Raw genomic sequence first — 20535 nt, forward strand, 5'->3', positions numbered from 1 at the left:
GCCGGCAGCATCACGGCCGGCTCCTCGCCAGCCACGGGGACAAATCCGGTAACGGCCACTGCAACCACCAAGCCGACAGAGACGGGCCACTCGACCGTCGTCCTGCCTCCTCCATCACCTTCTGCCTCTGCCTTGCTCAGCGCAGGCGCCCACGGACCGCCCAATCCCTTCGCTCGCCCGCCGCCGCCCCAGACATCAAATAGCAACAGTAACCCCAACAACGGTAATGCCAGTAATAACATCGACACGCCCATCTCTGCCCTGCCCAGCCGCTTTGTATCAGACACCTTGCTTCCCTCGCCGTCCAGCTTCTACCCCGAATGGGGCTTTGGCCGGTCAGGCCCAGACAGTAACATGCTGCCCAGCCCGCTCACTTTTTCGACTCCAGTCCTGCAGAACCCGGGACAGCCGTTCAATAGTGCCTCTGCTGGGAATGGCAGCCTCAATGCCGGCCATGGCAGCAGTAACAGCCACGACAGGGACGAGGAGGTAGATCGCAAGCGAAAGGAGCCCGAAGCCAGTGCCACCGTCGAGCAGGCCGTCGACAAGCGGCTCAAGGTAGAGTAGTCTCAGTCTTTACATCTCTTACATCTCTTACATCTCTCTTCTGTTCTTGTTTATATATGTTAGCTACTAATTTTGCATCTCTCTCTCTCTATCTATCTCTATCTCTATATCTATATCTCTATCTCTATATCTCTATATCTCTCTATCTCTATCTATCTGGCGCATGGCATGGCTGTGGTTGTGTTAGTCGGTAGTCTAGGTCGGCGGTCTCATTATCTAACATAAAATCATCTCCATCGTCTCTTTCTTCTCTTCTCTTCTATATCTAGTAGTTATATCTATATCTATCTATATCTATGAGGTCGTAGTGTAGTATCACGTGACTAGGGCTCGCTTCCATATTAGGCTAGCGCGGATCGAAGCACAAAGCGAACTTCAAACTTCAAGTTTCAACGCGACGAAGAACGAAGAAACGAAGAAAAGCGACAACGACGACTTCGACACCGACACCGACAACTCGACCGGACGACTACGACTAATACATCCTCTTTCTCCCGTTGCGGATACAGTCGTCAAGATGCCCTCAGAACACGGCCACAGATGTGAGTCCCCCGTCGCATACCCTGCTTGTTCATGATGCTAACGATATACAGTATACGTCAAGTAAGCACATTCACTCTCTCTATATGAAGAATACTGCGAAGGAGAAGAGGAGGATATTCAGAAAGATGCAGAAACGCTGCCTGTAGTTGGATGTGAAGATTATGGATGAGAAGTGTGGAGGACCGTGGAATTGCTGAAGATGGCAATGGAGACGGAGATAGAAATGAGACAAGACAGAACGGCGGTGCTGATATGTTATAGGGGTCGACACCTGAGCTACCAGCGTGGAAAGCGCGTCACCAACCCAAACACGAGGTACATCCCACTCGACGACAAGTCCGTGCCAGCAGCTGCTAACAGGTCCCAGTCTTATCAAGCTCGAGGGTGTTGAGGACTCCAAGGCCGCCACGTACGTCTCTCCCTATACTGAAGCTACGAATGATGGGAATAGCATGTCTAATAAACTCGCAGCTTCTACGCCGGAAAGAAAGTCGCCTTTGTCTACAGAGCCAAGCGTGAGGTCAGAGGGTCGAAAATCAGAGTGATCTGGGGCAAGGTCACCCGGCCACACGGTACGTCGGTTCAATTTTCTATAATGAACAAACAGATACTAATGTTACTGTATAGGCAACTCCGGCGTTGTCCGCGCACAGTTCCGAAACAACCTACCACCCAAGTCGTTCGGTGCGTCGGTCAGAGTCATGCTCTACCCATCCTCGATCTAAGCGCCTGAGGGAAGAGTGTAGGGAGGAAGGGGAGCAGGGGAGTAGGGGAGTGTAGTTGGTGGGAGGACCATCTACCAATCGACGGCCTTCGACTCAACCTAAAAAACTTAAGCGTGTGAGCCGACGGCTGCGTGCCTGTCCCGGCAGTCGACATTCTTCTGTACACATGGGAGGACGGGTCTCCCTTTTTAATGGTGGAAAGCGGACAACCCCAAGCAGCCAGTTTTCGTGCTTGCTCGTTCCCTGTTTCCGAGCTGGCGTTGGTAGATTATGCGTGCCGCTGACATTACGATAAATAAATACCACGACTATCATCTTCTTCCTCTACTCGTAGTCTCATGCCATATCGTCGTCGCCACAAAACCAACTAAGAGCTTCATGCCGATGTCTATGAAGTATTTTGGAATATCACACCAAAGATAGAAATGATAGACTTAGGCATCCTCCACTCAATGTACTGCATAAACCTAGCCCTCTCAACCCTCTTTATCGTAGTACACGGCTCAATGCCAGAGTTCAGATCTTGGTGTAGCAGTATGCCTTGGGCAAACATGTCCTGAAAAGAAAGGAAAGACATCTAACCGAAGAATAAGGTTAGATGCAGTAAAACCCTGCATCACGGCCAAGTATAGAACTCAGACCTGCTTGTATACTTAGCCATAGTCCCCACAGCAGCTATTCTCCGAGGATCAGCCAGTCACTATCTTATGAGACAAGATCGAGTTGCCCTGTCCACAACCATGATGTTTAAGAACGGCGTACTTCTACCGGACTTAGAGACTCGAGGCTTCCCTCGACCAGGTGAACCCTGAACTCTTCTGTCCAAACGGCTAGGTCATAGATATCGAAGTTTATCTCCTTGTCAGATAGACGCGAACTGACAGTCTTGTACTCCGTAGTCCTGTGCAAAGTTACAAGAAAAAGAAACCCTCAGATGTCTAGTTCCTTGCGGCCGTTAGCCTGGAGACGACATAACGCGGGGGAACTTACAGGAACAGGATCCCTATACCATGTCTCTCGTTCCTTGTCTTGTCTCTTGTCTCTCGTCTCTTCTCTTGTCTTGTCTCTTCTCTTCTCTCTTGTCTCCTTGCGTCCTAGGTATGGTCTTCCACGTCATATTAGTAAGGTAAGGATAAACGATTGTCCGTATTACATAATGTGGCTTGTAGCCTCGGCCCAACCGGTATAAGCCATGTATAAGCCATGTATAAACCATGTAAACCATCCAGTAAACCACCAAGAAACCACCAAGAAGCGCGAACTCCAGCCAACTAACCAGCATCGGCCAGCGCACTAACTAGTACGGACCAGCCACACCTGTCGCAGCGTCATCGCAGCGTCCGAGACATCGCCCACACCAGCGCATCCTCGCCCGCCAAACTCTGCTGGCCCTGCTTACACAGCGTACATCTGCGGAGCCTGGTACGACGCGCGCCACCTTGCGTCCTGTCCTGTCCTTGTTCGCTCTTTTATCGCTGCTGCTCCTCCTGTCGAACACTGCGGATTGCCGAATATACACTCGTTACATCGACTACCGGCGACATGGCAGAGCAAAAGACCGGGAAGCTTGGGCGGGTGCTGAGCTACGCCAGCAACAGGTCGAAGAAGTCCGCCAGCCAGAACCAGAGTCAAGGCTTTGGACATGCCAGGAAGAAGACAGATTCGTCAGACACGACGACGGAGCGGCCGTCCAGCCGCAAGATGCGCACTCACGCCGACCCCACGCTGGCCATGAGCGAAGCGCAGCCCGGTATGTTCGATGCTCGACCTTGATTCTCACCGGCCACGACCTCTGACAGGTTTCTAGCTACAATCGCACTGCAGGAGTCCAGTCTCGGCCAGCTGCGAGGCGTACAGCACAAGGACCGCTTCGGGAATCTCATCAGTTCGTCTCCTTCATATACTCGATCTCGCATCCTGCACTCGATCTTTCATACACTCGATCGCAGCTAACATGGCCATAGCTGAACCGGACCTGTCAAATCCGACCCGTTATCGGTTCGAGAGGCCGCTAGACACGATAAAGTCCTTTGAGGCTGCAATTGACGGCACATATGGCAGCAGGCGGATGTCCTACGCCCGTCCTGGTAAATAGCTTCGATAGTGCTACCATGAACCACGCTAATTCATATTTCGCAGACGAAAGTACAAATGGCTACAGCCGGCCAACAAGCTTCTTCGGTGGCGGTATGTCACTATATCTCCTTAAATAGATTTAAAAGAGATGTGCTAACATGTTCAGATCGGTCGAATATGCACTACCAGCGAGGCGGATACGATAGCTACCATGGATCCCGCGGCTACCAGTCACGACCAGAGAGCTACATTGATGGCTATGGAGACCAGAGCCAATTCAACTACAGCAACCAACGCCCATACCGCGCCCGTCGCAATTCCCCACGAACAAACTCCGACCCTAATTATACCCAGAACCCCTCAAACCCATACAACTCGCAGCCTCAGTACCAGAACCAGAACGAAAACCCAAACTCCAACTCTCCGTCCGGCTCAGGCAACCGTTCGGTGGACCATTGGATGAACTCGACGGATCCCAGTTCTGTCAACAGCTCCGTGGACAGACTGCAGCAGCAGCTCCACCAGCAGCAGCCCCAGGGACAGCCGAAATATGAAGACCACCCGCCCTCGGGCGAAACATATGGCTTCTCAGGCTTTGGAACTGACCCGCAATTAGACCAGTCGCAGGCTTCGTTTCTAAACCAGCGCCAGACCACGCAGCCGTCAGACCAGCGGCCTCAGGAGCCCCTTCACAAACCACAGCCAGCAGCGCCCGGTGTCCCGCCAAAGGATGCGACCAACCTCGCCCCGTCCGCGGCAGGAAAGGCAGCTGCCACGCCACAAGACGAAAAACGCAAAAGCTGGTTCAAGCGACGGCTCAGCAGGTTTTAGCCGTTGAATTCTCGCTTTTACCATGTACGATAAATAACCCTTCCTTCGCGCTCCGATGGCAGCCTTGTTTTCTACCAACAGGCCGCCCTTGCAGTTACATGTTGGGCTAAAATTTATTGTTGTTTTATGGGACTACTAATGCTGACAAGAAGAACCTATTTAATTTCGTTTGTTTATTATTCTACCTGGTGGACACATGCTTGATGATATTACGATCATTTGTTATTTGATTTCTTTCCCTTTTTCTTTCGGACCAAGACGAGGATTACGCCGTTGCAGAAGCTGGTCACTTACAACACTAATCATGAAGGTTTCGTTTGTTGAATACGTTTTGTTCTTTAATATGTTTGTGTTTATTGGTCTTGATCTGGTATTTTCCAGTACGTATATCTGGCACGGTGCGGTATGAATGGAAGGATGGCGATTTACTTGATACCTCGACTTTTTGTTACAAGTGTTGTATTTGAGCTCGCGAGTTCAAGAGGCTGGCGTTGTGATTATATTCCACGATTTTTTTTTACTGTATATACTATTGAAAAGAGAATCCAACATTCACGACCCGGTCATGTCCTTTCTCAGGCTAAGGTCCACGTAGATAAATCATACAGGCATTAAGGCATCTGCTAACAGTGCTGAATATGGCCACCGATATAGAATCTCGATCAACGGCCTCCTCCCATGTCCAACCATTGCTCGTCTGCACCCTCGCTACTTCTGCTTCTTGAACTCTGCGTCCGCCTTCTTCTCGTTCTCGACGTCCTCACGGATCGCGAAGATGATATAGGTGATGAGGATAATGTTGGCCGCTCCAGCTGCTGCCGCGCCGGCGTATGTGGAATTCCCTATATCCGAACATTTAGCTCTCGTCCCAAGACCGCCGTGGAAGGAATATGGCATATCGCACCTTCAAACACTCGATTGACGGTTCCGAAGTATGTCGCCAGAGGACAGCAGACGATTAGAACCGAGTACAGTATGAACTTCCACAGGACTCCGCTGTCCGGTAGAGATGACCAGTTAGCTATAATCGCATTGAACGCGCCTCCCGATAGACCAAAGCAGCAACGATAACACAACGACAGACGGAGTTTATGGGCTCTCGACGAAGACATACCCGGGGAGAGTCCTGTACTCTGGATTTCCTACTGGCTGGGCTACTCTGGGACTCGCGACCTCGGACTGTGTCTCCTTCGACGCCCCGCGACGGGTAGCCATCTCGATGCTCTGCTGGTTCGGGCGGCGCGGTGGAAGGGAAAGGGGCCTCTGGGTGCTGTACGGCGTGGCGACGTGGGATAAGCCGTAGATATATCTGCTGTGTATGGTGGTCGCGAGGACTCGAGATCTGGGATATCTGGACTTTGGGGAAGGCCTCGACCTAGCCAACTATAATAGCTAGTGTTCTCTAGTTTTATCCGTATATTACGTTATAGAATGGCAGCTTCTCGGGTCTTTTGCAGCCACTCAAAGGGTGTATATAAATAGATGGAAAGTTAGCTGTTTACTTTATTTCTTATATTCTTTATTTACTCCATACTTGCTGATCTATATATCCTCGCAGCTCTAACCCGACATCCTCAGTAATATAGATACTCCGGCCCTTGTCTATATATTCATTTATTGCTGCGGACCAGGGGTAAAAGGGCCAGTCAGGTGATTGAGATACGCGGGTTCCAACTTCAACCTCCAACTTCACTTCAACCCGCAACCTCAACCCGCAACTTCACTTCAATCACTCAGCAGTCGAAGTTCAGCTAGCAGACGAGATGGAGTAGCCGGAGTTGTGCATGCTCTGGTCACGATTCGCGTTTCTCGGTTGGTGGACTTCTGTGTTTGAAGACTCCATATACTAACAGATGTCAGGACTTCGGTTCACTGCTCTATCCAGCCGGCTTGACCCAAACACAGAATAATACAAGCTATCATAGCCATGGAAACTATCCCGCAGGAGCTATTTTTGTCCATCCTCGAGTATATCGAAGTAAATCCAAAACGTTTCATGAAATATGTGACTGTCTCCAGACGTTGGCAGCGTGCCATTGAACGGTTCTACTTCAACAGAATCCGCGTTAACGAATCTGAGCTTTCATCCTTTGCAGAGCTCTTTCGGGAAACAGAGTCACATCGGAAATCCCTTGTTAAGCAGCTCTTTTTAAAGATCCATCTACCAGCGTATGATGGAGATAACTACCATCAGCATAAGGAGGTCAATAACCAAATATTCTCTACCACCATCCTTAAGCTCTTCCAGGTGCTCGAAACGTTCGATGGGGATGAAGACGTCAAGAGAAATCGCAGAAAGGGCGATGGGTTACAGCTAACTATAACCTATATAAAGTCGCCGTGCGATGACTTCGATGGAGATGATGCCATAAAACTCCGAGGAACATATATCCAGCTACTAAACCATCAAAAGCTACCTACCCTATCATGTGTATCCACATTCTTTTCTGGTTGCCACGACTATACTCGCATGCTTGACCCAGCATCCGGAATTCTTATTGCAGGCAAGCTTAAAAATCTAAAACGTTGCACCACTGATTACTACGATCGCCGAGAATGCATCAATAATGAGACCCGGAAGATAATTCGTCCTGGTATGTATAAGGGACTTGTTAGGCTAAAATTATTGTTTATATAGCCAGCTAACTAACCGGATTCAGCGTTTGCAAATGCCCTTTCCTTATATACTCAATCCTTAGGAGCATTCGATCTCAGAATGGAGTTCTCCTGTCCACTTGACGACGCAAGTTCCCCCCCAAATTACGCTTTACCTTCCTCGCGCGTGGATCCAATGAACCTTGCCCTGGGTAAGTTCTTTCAGCGAGCAGGTGTTTCATCTGTGATTTTTAGCGGGTCCCATGTTATTTCACCTGAGTTTTTCTGGCCTTATGACAACATTAAAGACGCCCCAGTACCATTTTGGCCAAACATGAGGGATATATACGTTTGGGTTGCGCCAACTACACCAGATGGAGACTGGTACTTCATGGGTGACCCGAACATTGCGTCTCACCCCGAATTTATAGGGGCCACGCGCGCAGACGACCAGACATTACGAGGAACCGAAGACACCTGCAACTTCTTCCGTATCATTCCAATACCAGAAAGGATGAACCCTCTTCTAATTGCTATGGCACGTGCTGTCCGTTATGCGCCTTCTATCGAGGCGGTTGGCGTGCGTTTTGTAGAAGCGGAGTTATCTCCTAAATACGTGAAGACCAAGGGTTCAAAACGGCAATTTGGCATTTTTTATTGTGCGCCTGGCACTGAACCGCCTTTCGGTAGTGGTCTTTCAGTAATCAGGAGACCTAGCTTAATATGCGATGTACAAGACTGGCGCCTTGATGAGGATATCGAGAAGTATTGGATGGAGGCTTTAGGCCCGGACGGGTCGATAGTTTATGTTAACTGCGTACCCTACTGTCCACCCCCTTAGACTAAGGACCTTCAAGTCTCCTTTATCGCCTGTTACGGAAATATAAATGTGGGGTTTCTACTCGTCCTGAAGTGATACTATATTCTCTGAACCCCCAGTCAAGGGCTCGGAAAGCATGTCTACGATATAGCCCACCTATTATTATTCAACCCTTCGAAAGCAGTGGATACTACCAAGTACTATCAATGTAATCTATTCAATCATTATTTACAAGGTGAGTATCGTTACTAACCAGTGTACAGTGGAAGATATGTGAAAGAGAGGTAATAAATGGGTAACATATGCTAAAAGCAATGCGAAATAATCTCTAAATTCTATGTTTTAGAATGGATTCGTCCATGCTGTGGTCCTCATATCAGTGTATGCTGCTTCTGCATCATTGTGATACCCAATGACCAACTCGTATCTTTCCTGAGCCTTGCAATCTAGCGGTTTTTTGCTCTTTTTGTCCTTCAATTTTTTCAATTCAGCCTCCAAGCGTATCCTTGCCTGTACAAATTTCGGGTAATTAGTTGTAAAAAAACTGTCAAATACGGACATGCGGTAATCAGCATGCTGTTTGATCCATGTTTTCCATTTTAGTGATAAACCCTGAGGTTTGTAGCGGTTCGCATGTGGTGTATTCTGACCCCCAAATGGCAGACTTTCCATCGCATCCTCAAGGGTTTCAAGGATACTCGATATGCGACCCGATTGTTTCTTGAAGATCTCTATTACCCTAGGTTCGTTATGATACCTGTATACAGACATCATATCCTTGAACTTCACAAGTGCTATCACATGCTTGGATTCATGGAGCTCTTTTGTCTTGAGAAAATCATTCTTATGTATGGATTGTGCCTTGGTGAGTGGGTCTAGAAAGGCCGACCCAACGATATTTTTGACCTTGGTTTTCCATACCTTTTGGAATAAAAGTTAGCCGCGGAGCGGATATGTAGGGAGGGGCAAAAAGAAACCTACGTCAGCTTTCAACCTATTGACATCATTAGGAAGCAAGAGAAACTCCTCTGGCCATTGATGCGTGGTAGGGTATTGATCAGCGATCCATTGGGCTGGCGGTTTAGTTACTCCATTAATTGTTGGTTGTGGTCGTGGATATGTACTGTCCCTACCCCAAAAGGCCTTGATGTAAGTGCATAAATCCACCTTTTTTTTCCCGGATTTATCAAATGGGTCAGGGAGTGTTTCTTTAAGCGTTTTCGAAGTATTCGTGAAAAATTGGTCGATAAGTTGGGCTTCAATAACATGCTCGGTCGCGAGCCTCAGGCCGTTACTAAGATCGGGATCCGTATAGACAGTATGCATGTTGTTTGAGCGTTTCCCAAAGTCAAAGTTTCCACAATCGGTGGGGTCTTCCAGAGCGTAAATAATATCATCACTAATCCCTTTGGTCTGAATTTCGTCAAAGGTTAGTAAATATCAGGGCGAGGAGTTAGTAAAGTGCCCGACCACAAGCACCCCTAAGAGGCTGCCTGTAGCCAGGTCCATCAGTGAATGAATTGAGTAGGACGTACCTTCATTAGTTCACCCCCAGACGGGTAATTTTCAGTCCTAACCTCAATTCCACATAATTTAACGTCCTTATAGTCACGCTTCGCCAGCTCTCGCATCCCCAAGCCGAAAAAGCCGGTTCCTCGAATGGCCAAGTTTGCCGAGTCGTCTTTATTAAAAAACTCAGGCTCCCATGCCTGAATCTTAGCACAGCCTCCAGCACACTTTTCATTACCCTTTCCTCCTTTACCTCGTTTGCATTGCTTGCTAGGGCTGCAGCTAGAAGGGGTAGCTGACGGCTGCTGAGTCTTGGTAGAGGACACTTTGGTGCTTTTATGCGTGGAAGTTGACTTCAGGGTACCATTTGTAGTTGACTTAGACGGCTTTGTATATGTCGACTTGCCGTCTTTATTTGTAACCGTTGACTTTGGCGGCTTTGTAGTTGTCGACTTGCTGTCTCTATCTGTAGTCTTCGACTTAGGGCCATGCTGCGTAGTCTTCGACTTGGAGTGATTTGTGGGTATTGACTTGTGTCCATCCTTCGTAGATGTTGGGTGTGCGGTACTTTTTGTAGCTGACTTGGAGGCCTTCGTCGTCGTCTTATTTTCGTGCTTTGTAGACTCCGACTTGGGTTTTTTCTCTGTTGGCTTAGGCTTTGTCTCTGTTGGCTTGGGCTTCGTTTCTGTTGGCTTGGGTTTCTCGTCTTTTGGCCTGGGTTTCTCGTCCTTTGGCTTGGGTTTCTCGTCCTTTGGCTTGGGTTTCTCGTCCTTTGGCTTGGGTTTCTCGTCCTTTGGCTTAGGCTTCTCATCCTTCGGCTTAGGTTTCTCATCCTTCGGCTTGGGTTTCTCGTCCTTCGGCTTCGGGTCGTTCTTTTTCTTGTCAGAGCCGCCCTTTTTCTTCCCAGAGCCGCCCTTGGCTCGACGAATGGCGAAATCTCTAGTCTGGACGCAGCCTTCCGCCCTCATGCAGCCTGCGCTGGTTCCAAGATCGTCCGGAGCGTGGGCCAAGACCTCAAAGACCGTGGGTTCCACCTCCTTATTCCAATCTTTGCCACAAACAGGGGTGATCCAACCCCCAAAGAAGTCAGCTACGCCTAACCCATTCTCAGCGAAGGTTTTGGCGCCCTTGATGAATGTGCCTATTCTCTTAAGTTGGCCAACGGGGGTGGCGGAGAGGGCAACTTCAAGAATAATATCAATTGTTGTTGCAAACACGCCACATAAAATATCATCCAGTTTTTCAAGTCCCTCGAGCGTTTTAAGAACAAGGTCCCCAAGCCAGGCGAGGTTGCATTCACATTCGCCGGGCACGAATTCCTTGCCATCGTCGTCTGTATATAGGAAACCTTGCTTGGCTACGTCCTTTGCAGAGATTCCAACAAGTTTACACTACAGTGTAAATATTAGCAAATCAATTTTCCTAGAAGAGGAGGATGAGGAGAGAAAAATCATAAGGTAGGGAAGTTCATACCGAGAGATCATTTGGTCCATCCTTGCTATTGCCTCCTTTACAGTAATGTTTGCACGGGGCCAAAGATTTTTCTGAGTTCCAAGCGCCAAGATAAGCGTAACACCAGCCCTTCTTTTCCCAGGAAGCTATCGTCTGGTGATCAGGCTGGTGTATGCTTTTACCGGCCTGCGCATGGGCTGCGGGTAGGATGATGCTAAAAAGCAGGATTAAGAATGAGAGTTTCATTTGGGAGGGATCAAGGGCAAGGCAATCCGTAAATCTTGGGCGAAGAAACTGAAGTAGTCAAATTGAAGGAGTATCGCCTTTGGCTGATCTCTGTCTCTGGGTCGAGGAATGGCATGCTGGTGGGAGCCGATGGGCTTTAAGTAGACAATCTCTTGTCAATATCATCGCCATCTTAGATTAAGGGTTGAAGGCAATGCAGTTGGCTTCCATCATAGGCCGGGGTAATCGAATGGAGAGATCGGTGCGCACATATCTCTAAGCATGCCTCAAGCAGCTTATAAAAGTACGATCACCTATGCATCGATCATCTCGAAGGGCCAGCAGATGTAGCCATAACTCTTGCGCGAGTGAAGCTGGGCGCTAATTGGATATCATGGGAGTTGGAAGAGTCGTGGCAGCCGTCGCCGAGACGCAGGAACCAGGCACGGAGTTAGATGTCTAGCTTACGAGAAGCTAGGCAATCCATATATAAGCAGACTGAAACGTTCAGCCTAGGCGGACGGGCGTAAACTCCGTTCACATTGCACTAAAGAGGTGGTTCGTGCCGCCATTGGGAGCGGGTTGGACGTAGATAGATAGTAATCAGTGGTAGAATGCTATCCTAGCCAGGCACTAAAGCGAGGCCGCACAAATATTGGGCCTGGTATACGCAGGAACAAGTGTCTTTGGGATCATCGAGCCCCATGCACAGTTGCCAAATCGCTCCATTTCTCGGCCAGCCATTGTGGCAGCCAGGCGCAGGAGGAAAACCCGCCTGCAACTCGGCAAGATGGTGTTCTGCGGGGTGTACGGAGTGCTGGTTTGATACTGTTGAGGGTGTTGGTGAGGTGAAGTTGAAGTTGGTTGGTAACTAAGCGTGAGCCGCATTGCTACTCCGTACCCCCTGCATGATTATATATCAGCCAAGAACTACTGGCACAGAGTAGCTAGCGTTGGTAACGATGATGAAGCATGCAGTTTAATCTCGGTAAGAAGATAACAATCTCCAGCTAAGCAGCCGGTGACCTCAGCAGCGTTGCAGTCGTTGCACCTCATATTGAATACTCCGACCTTGGCTCCGATTGGTGGCCGCGAATGACATGCTGCAATAGCTGGGATGTCGATGATATTAACAAGGAGATCCTATATGATCACAGTTAAGTGGACAAAGTTCGGTTAAATATATCTAGTCCCCTGGCGGATCGCCCAGCCATTCATCATTCCAGGGTGATATCGGCTCAGGAGTACGGAGTTATAACGCTGCCAGTAACAAGAGAGTGACACATCTGCTCCTTACCGTACAATTCGTGTCTCTTCTGTACACACTCCGTATACTCCGTACTCCCTCGAGATAGATATCTGCATGGAGTTTCAGTATATCGAACAGGAGAAGTCAACATGAAGCTTTTTACACGCAGAAAGAGCATACTGGTCAGGTGACTAGATTAGTAATATGTTTATACCATCTGATTGGTTGGAGATACGGGATGGATCATCTATATTCCGGATAGTCACATGACCGGCCTGGAAGTTTTTGATGTCAACTCAATGTCAGACTTAGACTTGATCAGACTTGATATAAGACTTAGATTCATCAGACTCGATAGTATTCTATTATCCAGGTTCTCTGAGCAGGTATACACCATTAAGGCGGCAGGGGCTGGTGCGTTGGCCAGAGAACGACCTGCGAGCTTGGTCAAAGGCGAAACCCTCGGCATTGCTTGAATTGCTTGTTTAGGGTTGTGATACTGCTCTCCGGATAACTATACACTCCTTAGATAGCCTATGAAGATATCTAACAGGCTGAAAGGGTAACCTCCGGATAAGTCTAAGGCCAAAGAGAGCCTAGAGAGACTTAGGTAGTTTAGAGAGAGTCTAGTACTCTTGCTAAAGGATATATTGAACTACCTAAGTTATGCTACCTTACTAAGTAAAGGTCCAATCTGGCTTTTCTGCGTGCCGACATGTAATATCCCACGCTATTTATAGGAATACCGGGTATCTCGAGTAAAATTCAAGCGGTTAATCCCTTCGGAGCATGGTTTATCATGTCTTGCCACCTTCGATCCTGGCAGTTATAAGCCTCTTTTGTTGACATGCCTTCGCCGGTACAAAGTAAGTTCGCACTGCAGGACTTTACGATATGCTCTGACCATAAAGTTCAGCACTGTCGAGCGTTCAGAAAGTTAAGTCTAGGTATCTCTCGAGATAGCATGTGCTTACGACGACACTCAGTTTAAACCCACGCAAGTCGTTCTAGCGAGATGGCCGGTGAGAAGATATACGTAAGTGCCGGATGTCTGAAATCCCCTGTCTTTGCGAGCCGTGCCTCCATGCAGCCGTTGATATAGAATAGATGTATATATTGATGAACGTCAGCGAGGGGAATTGATACCCAGGATCTGCCGCGAACTGGAGAAGAGGCTTGCCTGCCGTTGGAGCCGCGGAATATAGTTAACTAGGTTAGCAGCCATCTGGCGGATCGACGGTGAACACGAGGTGATAGACGGCGAGTTGACCACCCAGCAAAGAGGACTAAAATAAAAAGGAACATGCAGCCAAGGCTTCTATCTAGACCGTCTGGTGCCTCAGTCAACGTGAGGATGATCCAGGGGTGACGGCTGCTATGGATGTATATGATGCATCCTCCCAGCACAAACTCGGCCTAGATTCAAGATAGAACCGACAACTGAGGGGTTGGCCAGGTAGTCGAACCATCACACGGAGCGGCGGGAGGGCAGAGTAACCATCTACCGTTGCATACATATGGCGTGCAGCATAGGGGGTAGGCGTGATATCGCACAGAACAGGCTCGAGCCAGGGATATGCAGCGGAGGACGACGCCGGCCAGGTTGAGGCGCGACCCAGGCATAGCATCCGCATCCTGCGGCTCGTTCGTCTTTGTCGTACTTCGTCTAGGATGCGGTGTAACTCCCGCTCTGCTGTGGGTAGGATCAGAATCTCGAGATCAAGGGACTATAAACCACCCTAAACCCCCGTCGATCGGGTGACTTTGGGCTACCCCAGACCCGTTTGCGTGCAGCGGGTCGCATCTCCAGGTCAGCCGAAGAGCGAGGCACCAGGGTCAAGGTGGTTGTGACTTGTGAAATTAATCAATATCGAAGCTGTCCGCGGCGCGCTTTTGTCATGCGGATGGGCGTCGAGCTGCCGCCAGAGTGGAAAAAGTAAAGCCGCAAAAGATAGTGCGAAAGAAAAGGTCGCAGGAGAAAGGCCGCAGCGATCTATATAAAGGTGGCTGCAACGGCCGCTGACGGCGGTGCTTGGTTGATATCTGCATCTATACAAGTCGTGGATAGTAGCTTCAGCAAGGATGGCGACCGATCTGCCCGGACACGCGATGTATCCCCATCCCCGGTCGACTCCCCAGGTTTCAGGACGGTCCATCAGCAACCTCATCGCTTCGATGTTTTCCAGTCGACGCCAGGCCAGAATAGCGCTCACCTTGCTCCTGCTGGGCGCCGTCCTGGCGGCGGTCTTCTCAGGGGCCTCCTATTCTTCCGCGACGCCGTCTTCATTCTCGCCGTCGCTGCGAAGCCTGCGCAGGTCGCTGCTCTCCGAACGCACCCTCACGGCCGTTCTACCGTCGTGGGCGCATCTCACGGCCTCCCTGCTGCTCGCTCGCCAGGCGCCCGTCGCCGTGCTGCGTCAGGGCACCGTGGTCGGGAAGATTCGCGACGATGCTGATTTCCCACACCCGCTGGAGGCCTTCTTGGGCATCCCCTACGCCCTCCCGCTGACGGGGGCGAAGAGGTTTGCCAGGCCGGAGCCTGTGAAGCAGTCGTCGGCGACGATAGACGCATCGAAATATGGCAATCGGTACTGTCTACCCTGGATTTCTATGCATGTTTGACTGTCTATATAGATGGGAGTACGTGGCTGACATTGATAGATGCATCGGCGGCTCTCTGGAAGGGCTTGTTCGGGAATGGGGCGAGGACTGCCTCAGTGTGAACGTATTCCGTCCCATGGACACGAAGCCTGGACAGAATCTCCCCGTCGTGGTTTATTTCCATGGAGGCGCCTTTAACCTGGGAGCCGGTACGTCATCTGTCCGTACTCCTTTTACTGCATATCTAACTGGGACAGGGAGATACCACGACACGGCAGCACTGCTGGCCTGGTCGGAGAAGCCCTTCATTGCTATCAACTTCAATTATCGGTAAGAGCTCTACTCCCGGTTGAGAGGCAGGAAGCTAACCACGCCTCTCAGTCTCGGGGCCTTTGGATTCCTGTCATCAGGTATCATGGCCAAGGAAAAGCTGCTAAACGCTGGCTTGTACGACCAGCTCTTGCTCCTGAAATGGGTTCAGGATAATATCAAAGCCTTCGGCGGGGACCCAAATCAGGTTACTATCATGGGACTCTCGGCCGGAGCTCACTCGGTAAGTAGTATTCCTTGCCATGTATAATATGATATCGACACTGACTCCTGGCAGATCGGCCATCATATCATGTATCTCCAGCATGATTCCCGCCCGCTCTTCCACCGAGCGTTGCTAGAGTCTGGTGCAACCACGGCCCGCGCCGTCTACCCGTACAATGCCCCCCTGCCTGAAGTGCAGTTTTCCGAGTTCGTGGTGGCGGCCGGCTGCTCCAATGCTCATGGCGCAGATATCATCTCGTGTCTCCGGAAACAACCCGTCGAGACCGTTGGCCAGGCTTCAATCGACATATTCAACCGCTACAACCCATCTGACCGGTGGGCATTCCAACCCGTCATCGACGGCGACATCATCAAGGAAGCTCCCATACATGCCTGGGCCTCTAAACAGTGGAACAAGGTTCCGATCCTGACCGGCTTCAACACCGACGAGGGCTCTCCGTTCGCGCCGTCAGATCTGGATAGCTCGGCGGCGTTCACTAAATTCTTTAAAGAGTTGATACCTGCCATGTCTAGTGAGGATGTCAACACACTTAACAAACTATACCCGGACCCAAAAACCGTTAAATCTTCGCCTTACATCGATACGCGCCCTATCAAGGTTGGCTCACAGTATAAGCGCGCCACGGCAGCGTATGGGCAGTATGCCTATATATGCCCAATCCAGCAAACAGCATACCTTGCCTCAGTGGCTCAAAAGCCTCCAGTCTTCCTTTATCACTGGGCGGTAAACAAGACTCTCAAAGGAGGTGCCAGCCACGGCGATCAGGCCGAGTATGAGCTGTATAACCCTGGAGTTCGACGCATATCCAAGACACAGGAGCAAATATCAGGCTTTCTGCATGCCTACTTTACCTCCTTCGTCACCACCGGAGACCCCAACGGTATTAAGGGGAGATATGCCAGCAGACCCAAGTGGATTCCATTTAACGTCGGCTCGAAAGATAGTGTCATGATCTTGGGGGAAGGTAACGACGAGCGAGCTGGAGGGCATAATCTCGGTATATCCGCTAAGCTGGGAAATATCAGTTACACCAAGGCGGAGTGTGACTTTTGGTGGAAAAGAAGTATCCTGTCCGAACAATGATCGACTTGCATTAGTTAGCAAGGAAGGAGTGCGTTCTATATTCTGTATAGATGGTGCATATAAATACATGGAAATATCTCCTAGGCGCGGTAATGATAATGATAACCAACTATTTTCAGTGGCTCTTTGACAGCCGAGTGGAATCTTCTACCATGAGTTTAAGATGTCTGGTATCACCCAATGGGGGTTTAAGTAAGATCTGCCAATTATGAGCTACAATTGTATAACATGCGCTTCATCTACATGTCTCTCATTTAGCGCGATTTATCAATATCTCGTACCACCGGATATATCCTTTCCAAGCCTGTACCCACTGATATTCTCCCATTCAACCTTCTGCCGTGTAATCGGCAGCTGTCGACGTAGTCCTTTGAACGCTCCTTCGGATAGCCGGCTAAATGCATCATTCAACTCCTCCTGGTGCTCTCGCTCTGCGGTGACAATGCGTTTGAAAACAGTGTCGGCTGGAGATGCCGATGGTATGGAGATGGAGACTGGTTTTTTGTTGTTTAAGGAGACATTGCCGTCCTCATAGTAGTGCACGTCGACATGAATTGTGCCGGTGATCGTGGTCGGCGAGGGGACTTTTAGATTGTACACCGCACGGTACCTCCCGTTCCTAGATGAAGTGTAAGCAGGTCACCTTCCTTTACTATAGCCTGATTAAGACTTTTATGTATATTGCTCGTACCAGAAGTTGTTGGGAGAGTATTTATTCGCAACCAAAAGGATAGCAATTGACGAGTCGTCCTCGGAAGGGTAGACGCCGTATGAGCTGTTTGGATAATGTTCGCGAGAATGCGAAGAGAGGAGTTTGAGATATGATTTTCTGTATCAACAACGTCAGTGTTGGCTCTTGATAAAGAAGAAAGGTTGCGTAGCTGACATGAGTTCTGAGTTCTGAGATTCTAGAGTGTATGACCGGGGAGCGGAGGCTGTCTATAGAGCTCCAACGTCAGCACCTACGGTCCCGAGTAACGAGATAAGGCAGAACCGGAACGTACTTGTGAAACATGGTCAAACTCGAAGGATGTCTGGCTCTCTACGTCAAAGTATCGACCGTCTTCAAGCTTGTTGTACGCACTGACAATGACCTATTTCAGCGACCGACTGGTTTAGCGTCTTCAACGAAGTATTTTTTCGACAGTCCTTGTATGTATAAGCTCAAACGCACCTCTCGATTGCTTCCGGCCAGCTTCACCGTTGTCAGCTGGGACTCGTTGTATTTTCTGAATGCCGGCTCGAGTGAGGGGATGATGTTAGAGCCGGACGAGGTCAACGCTTTGATATCTAGTTCGATGCTCAATTAGAAAGGTCTGCAGCAGGCCGGCCCGGGTATCCGTCATCTCACCAGTAACAACATCTCTGAGCTGCACAAGATATTAGCTGTATGTCTGCAGTAAAGAGGGATCGGTGATGCCTGCATACCTCGCCTGGCGGGGCTCCCTCTATAAACGACGAAGCGATCTCAACGTGGGAGGCCATGATGGATATAAGCCAGCGTCAACAGTCGTCCCAGCTAGATAAATAGGCCTAGAAGATGCAAAGGGGGGGCCGTCTATGTGCTTAATTGCTGTATAGATGCGATGCGGAGAGTTGGTGGACGGCGGATGTTTACTTGGTGAAACTGCCCGCCAAGGCCAACGCTGAGGTAAGCCCGCTGCGATAAGAGATGGAGGAGATGGGAGAAGATGGAATATCAAGCGCGTTCATTAAGGATATTAAATATATACAGATAAATTCAAACGCCGTAGGTAGACAGGGGATGCTAGCTATGCCTCGCTAAATCGAATAGATGTAAAAAATATGTGGGGTCAGGGGGTAAGTGGTTAATATAGATAGTTAGGAGTAAAAACGAGTATATCGATCAATCGATGCTCATTTTCATAAGCCCGTCACTTGTCTCGGTCATTCCCTGCAGGCCAACGCGTTTCACCGGGCCCGTAGACGTGCTGCTTGAAGCAGTGTCGCTCGAATGGTTCCCCTGGAACAAGATAGCCTTTGATAGATGGCCGACTCGGCTTGCCTCTGTGCCTGCAGAAACATGGCCTTGAACCGGGCTACTCTGTACGCTGGGCCCCGGAGAGACAGCCCGACGTTTAAAAGATGCCAAATCAAAGTCATCTCCGCGCCGCCGCTTGTTGAACTTGGGAAATATTTCAGGCTCGATATCTATATCTCTGCATGGCCGGCTTAGCATTCCGCTTTCCATGCCTGGAGACGCCATCGTTGAGTCGCCTGCCGAGAGCGGTGGTGGAGTCTTGTATCGGCCATCAAAGGTGTTCCAGAAGTCGATGCCGCCGGAATTGCGCGAGACCTGTCGACTGAAGCTGGTAGGTGGCTTCTGGCTTCTTTCGTCCGTGGCAAAACCGGAAGATGAGGAATCGTTGATCTCCAATGCAGTTGGGAGAATAGATGGTGGCTGCGGAGCGACTGATGAATCGTTTTCTCGAACCTGGCGCACAACCTCTGCTTCTTTCTTAGTGTCGCTCTCGACGGGCGCACATTCTTCAAACAATGTAGCCCTTATTCGAGCAAAGTTTTTGGGTTTAGGCTACACCTCAACGGTTAGTTAAGCCAAAAAAAAAATAGATAGGATAAAGGAGTGAGGTCGTACCAAAAGATTTCCCCGCCTGGTCACAGGCCGTCGAATGACGCCCCGACGACCAGACTCGGAATTTGAGCCTCCAGCCAGAGAGCTACTGGACGGGCTGCTCACGCCAGCCTGTTTACCACTCTCTCCATCATCGCTCCCATCTGAGAGATGGAAGTCGGATGGGATATGGCCCAGTTCCTCCAGCCTTGATTTGACCTCTCTCGATGCTGGGATATGCGATAGGAAGCTACCGGCTCCGTCTAATGCCTTTTCTACTGGCGGAGATCGAGACGTAGATACTAGTCTCGGACTGGCACCGCTTGCGCTGGATGAGCTATGTCTCTTCTTGCCGTTCCGGTACCTCGCTCGCTGGAAGTTCATAAGGCTTGCCTTTGCGGCGGAGAAACCGGACATCCAGTCTGCACCTGCTACCGGCATCAAGTTCGGGGAGAAAGGGGCAGAAAGCCCGAGACCAGGTTTCTTTGCTTGAGGGGTCGTTCCCGTCGGGTCCCCGCGATCAAAGCCATGAACAGACCCATCATCGTCGTCGTCTCCAGTACTCGACGAGTCCGAGTCAATCATGTTCACGCTACCCACGGAGCTTGAAACAACCGCCCTATCGACATGGCTGCCGCCCAATGCGAGGATACTGTGATGCATACTGCTGGGAGAGCCGACCATCCCGGTGCTGCCGGTGGTACCACGGCGCTGAGGGATGGCAATCCCCCTCCCGCCGACCACGGGAGAGGAGTCGGGAGACGACTCCGCCAGCGTCGAATGATGCAGGTTGGTACACGCGCGCGAGAAGTCCAGCCCTCGAGACCGGCGTGGTAGGACTGATGCTGGCGAGCCGAATGTGTGGGAGGAGTCTAGCTTCGGGGATAACGGAATACGGGCAGCTGGCGGGCCACTCTTTGGGCTGAACGGCTGCGGCATGGGCAGCGAGAGCCCAAGATGAGGCCGATTGGCCCTCTGCGGCGTTTCCGGCGATGGTTTCTGCGCATCGTCGCTGTTCTTCGTCGGCTCTCTGAAGCCTTGCGGCGTGGATTCGCGTGGGGGAGGCTGGAGCGTATCGGGCGGCCCCTCCATCCCCGATCTCTGCGGCAT

At 50.1% G+C, this 20535-nt stretch overlaps 7 protein-coding genes across 7 annotated transcripts; 3 read left to right on the forward strand and 4 right to left on the reverse strand.

The window, feature by feature from the left end:
* Positions 1-3377: 3377 nt before the first annotated feature.
* Positions 3378-4742, forward strand: GIQ15_01891 (uncharacterized protein; the record flags this gene model as incomplete). The annotated part of the gene is made up of 5 exons (XM_033549308.1): positions 3378-3585; positions 3643-3720; positions 3800-3922; positions 3975-4022; positions 4078-4742. 5 exons carry the CDS (start codon positions 3378-3380, stop codon positions 4740-4742), a joined length of 1122 nt encoding a protein of 373 aa, XP_033410259.1.
* A 708-nt stretch (positions 4743-5450) lies between these two features.
* On the reverse strand, positions 5451-5957 carry GIQ15_01892 (uncharacterized protein; the record flags this gene model as incomplete). Its single annotated transcript, XM_033549309.1, has 3 exons — positions 5451-5584; positions 5647-5738; positions 5857-5957. 3 exons carry the CDS (start codon positions 5955-5957, stop codon positions 5451-5453), a joined length of 327 nt encoding a protein of 108 aa, XP_033410260.1.
* A 712-nt stretch (positions 5958-6669) lies between these two features.
* GIQ15_01893 (uncharacterized protein) lies at positions 6670-8178 on the forward strand (the record flags this gene model as incomplete). The annotated part of the gene is made up of 3 exons (XM_033549310.1): positions 6670-7336; positions 7403-7549; positions 7646-8178. 3 exons carry the CDS (start codon positions 6670-6672, stop codon positions 8176-8178), a joined length of 1347 nt encoding a protein of 448 aa, XP_033410261.1.
* A 321-nt stretch (positions 8179-8499) lies between these two features.
* GIQ15_01894 (uncharacterized protein) lies at positions 8500-11364 on the reverse strand (the record flags this gene model as incomplete). The annotated part of the gene is made up of 5 exons (XM_033549311.1): positions 8500-9078; positions 9139-9230; positions 9291-9570; positions 9693-11057; positions 11140-11364. The coding sequence occupies 5 exons, from the start codon at positions 11362-11364 to the stop codon at positions 8500-8502; spliced, it is 2541 nt and encodes an 846-aa protein (XP_033410262.1).
* Positions 11365-14767: 3403 nt separating this feature from the next.
* Positions 14768-16832, forward strand: GIQ15_01895 (acetylcholinesterase; the record flags this gene model as incomplete). The annotated part of the gene is made up of 5 exons (XM_033549312.1): positions 14768-15180; positions 15227-15402; positions 15451-15523; positions 15575-15746; positions 15801-16832. 5 exons carry the CDS (start codon positions 14768-14770, stop codon positions 16830-16832), a joined length of 1866 nt encoding a protein of 621 aa, XP_033410263.1.
* A 267-nt stretch (positions 16833-17099) lies between these two features.
* Positions 17100-18317, reverse strand: GIQ15_01896 (F-actin-capping protein subunit alpha; the record flags this gene model as incomplete). The annotated part of the gene is made up of 7 exons (XM_033549313.1): positions 17100-17451; positions 17524-17661; positions 17719-17771; positions 17837-17926; positions 18007-18122; positions 18184-18202; positions 18261-18317. The coding sequence occupies 7 exons, from the start codon at positions 18315-18317 to the stop codon at positions 17100-17102; spliced, it is 825 nt and encodes a 274-aa protein (XP_033410264.1).
* A 382-nt stretch (positions 18318-18699) lies between these two features.
* On the reverse strand, positions 18700-20535 carry GIQ15_01897 (uncharacterized protein; the record flags this gene model as incomplete). Its single annotated transcript, XM_033549314.1, has 2 exons — positions 18700-19386; positions 19450-20535. 2 exons carry the CDS (start codon positions 20533-20535, stop codon positions 18700-18702), a joined length of 1773 nt encoding a protein of 590 aa, XP_033410265.1.

The sequence above is a fragment of the Arthroderma uncinatum genome (genome assembly GCF_011692745.1).
Source record: "Arthroderma uncinatum strain CBS 119779 chromosome Unknown scaffold1, whole genome shotgun sequence".
NCBI lineage: Eukaryota > Fungi > Ascomycota > Eurotiomycetes > Onygenales > Arthrodermataceae > Arthroderma > Arthroderma uncinatum.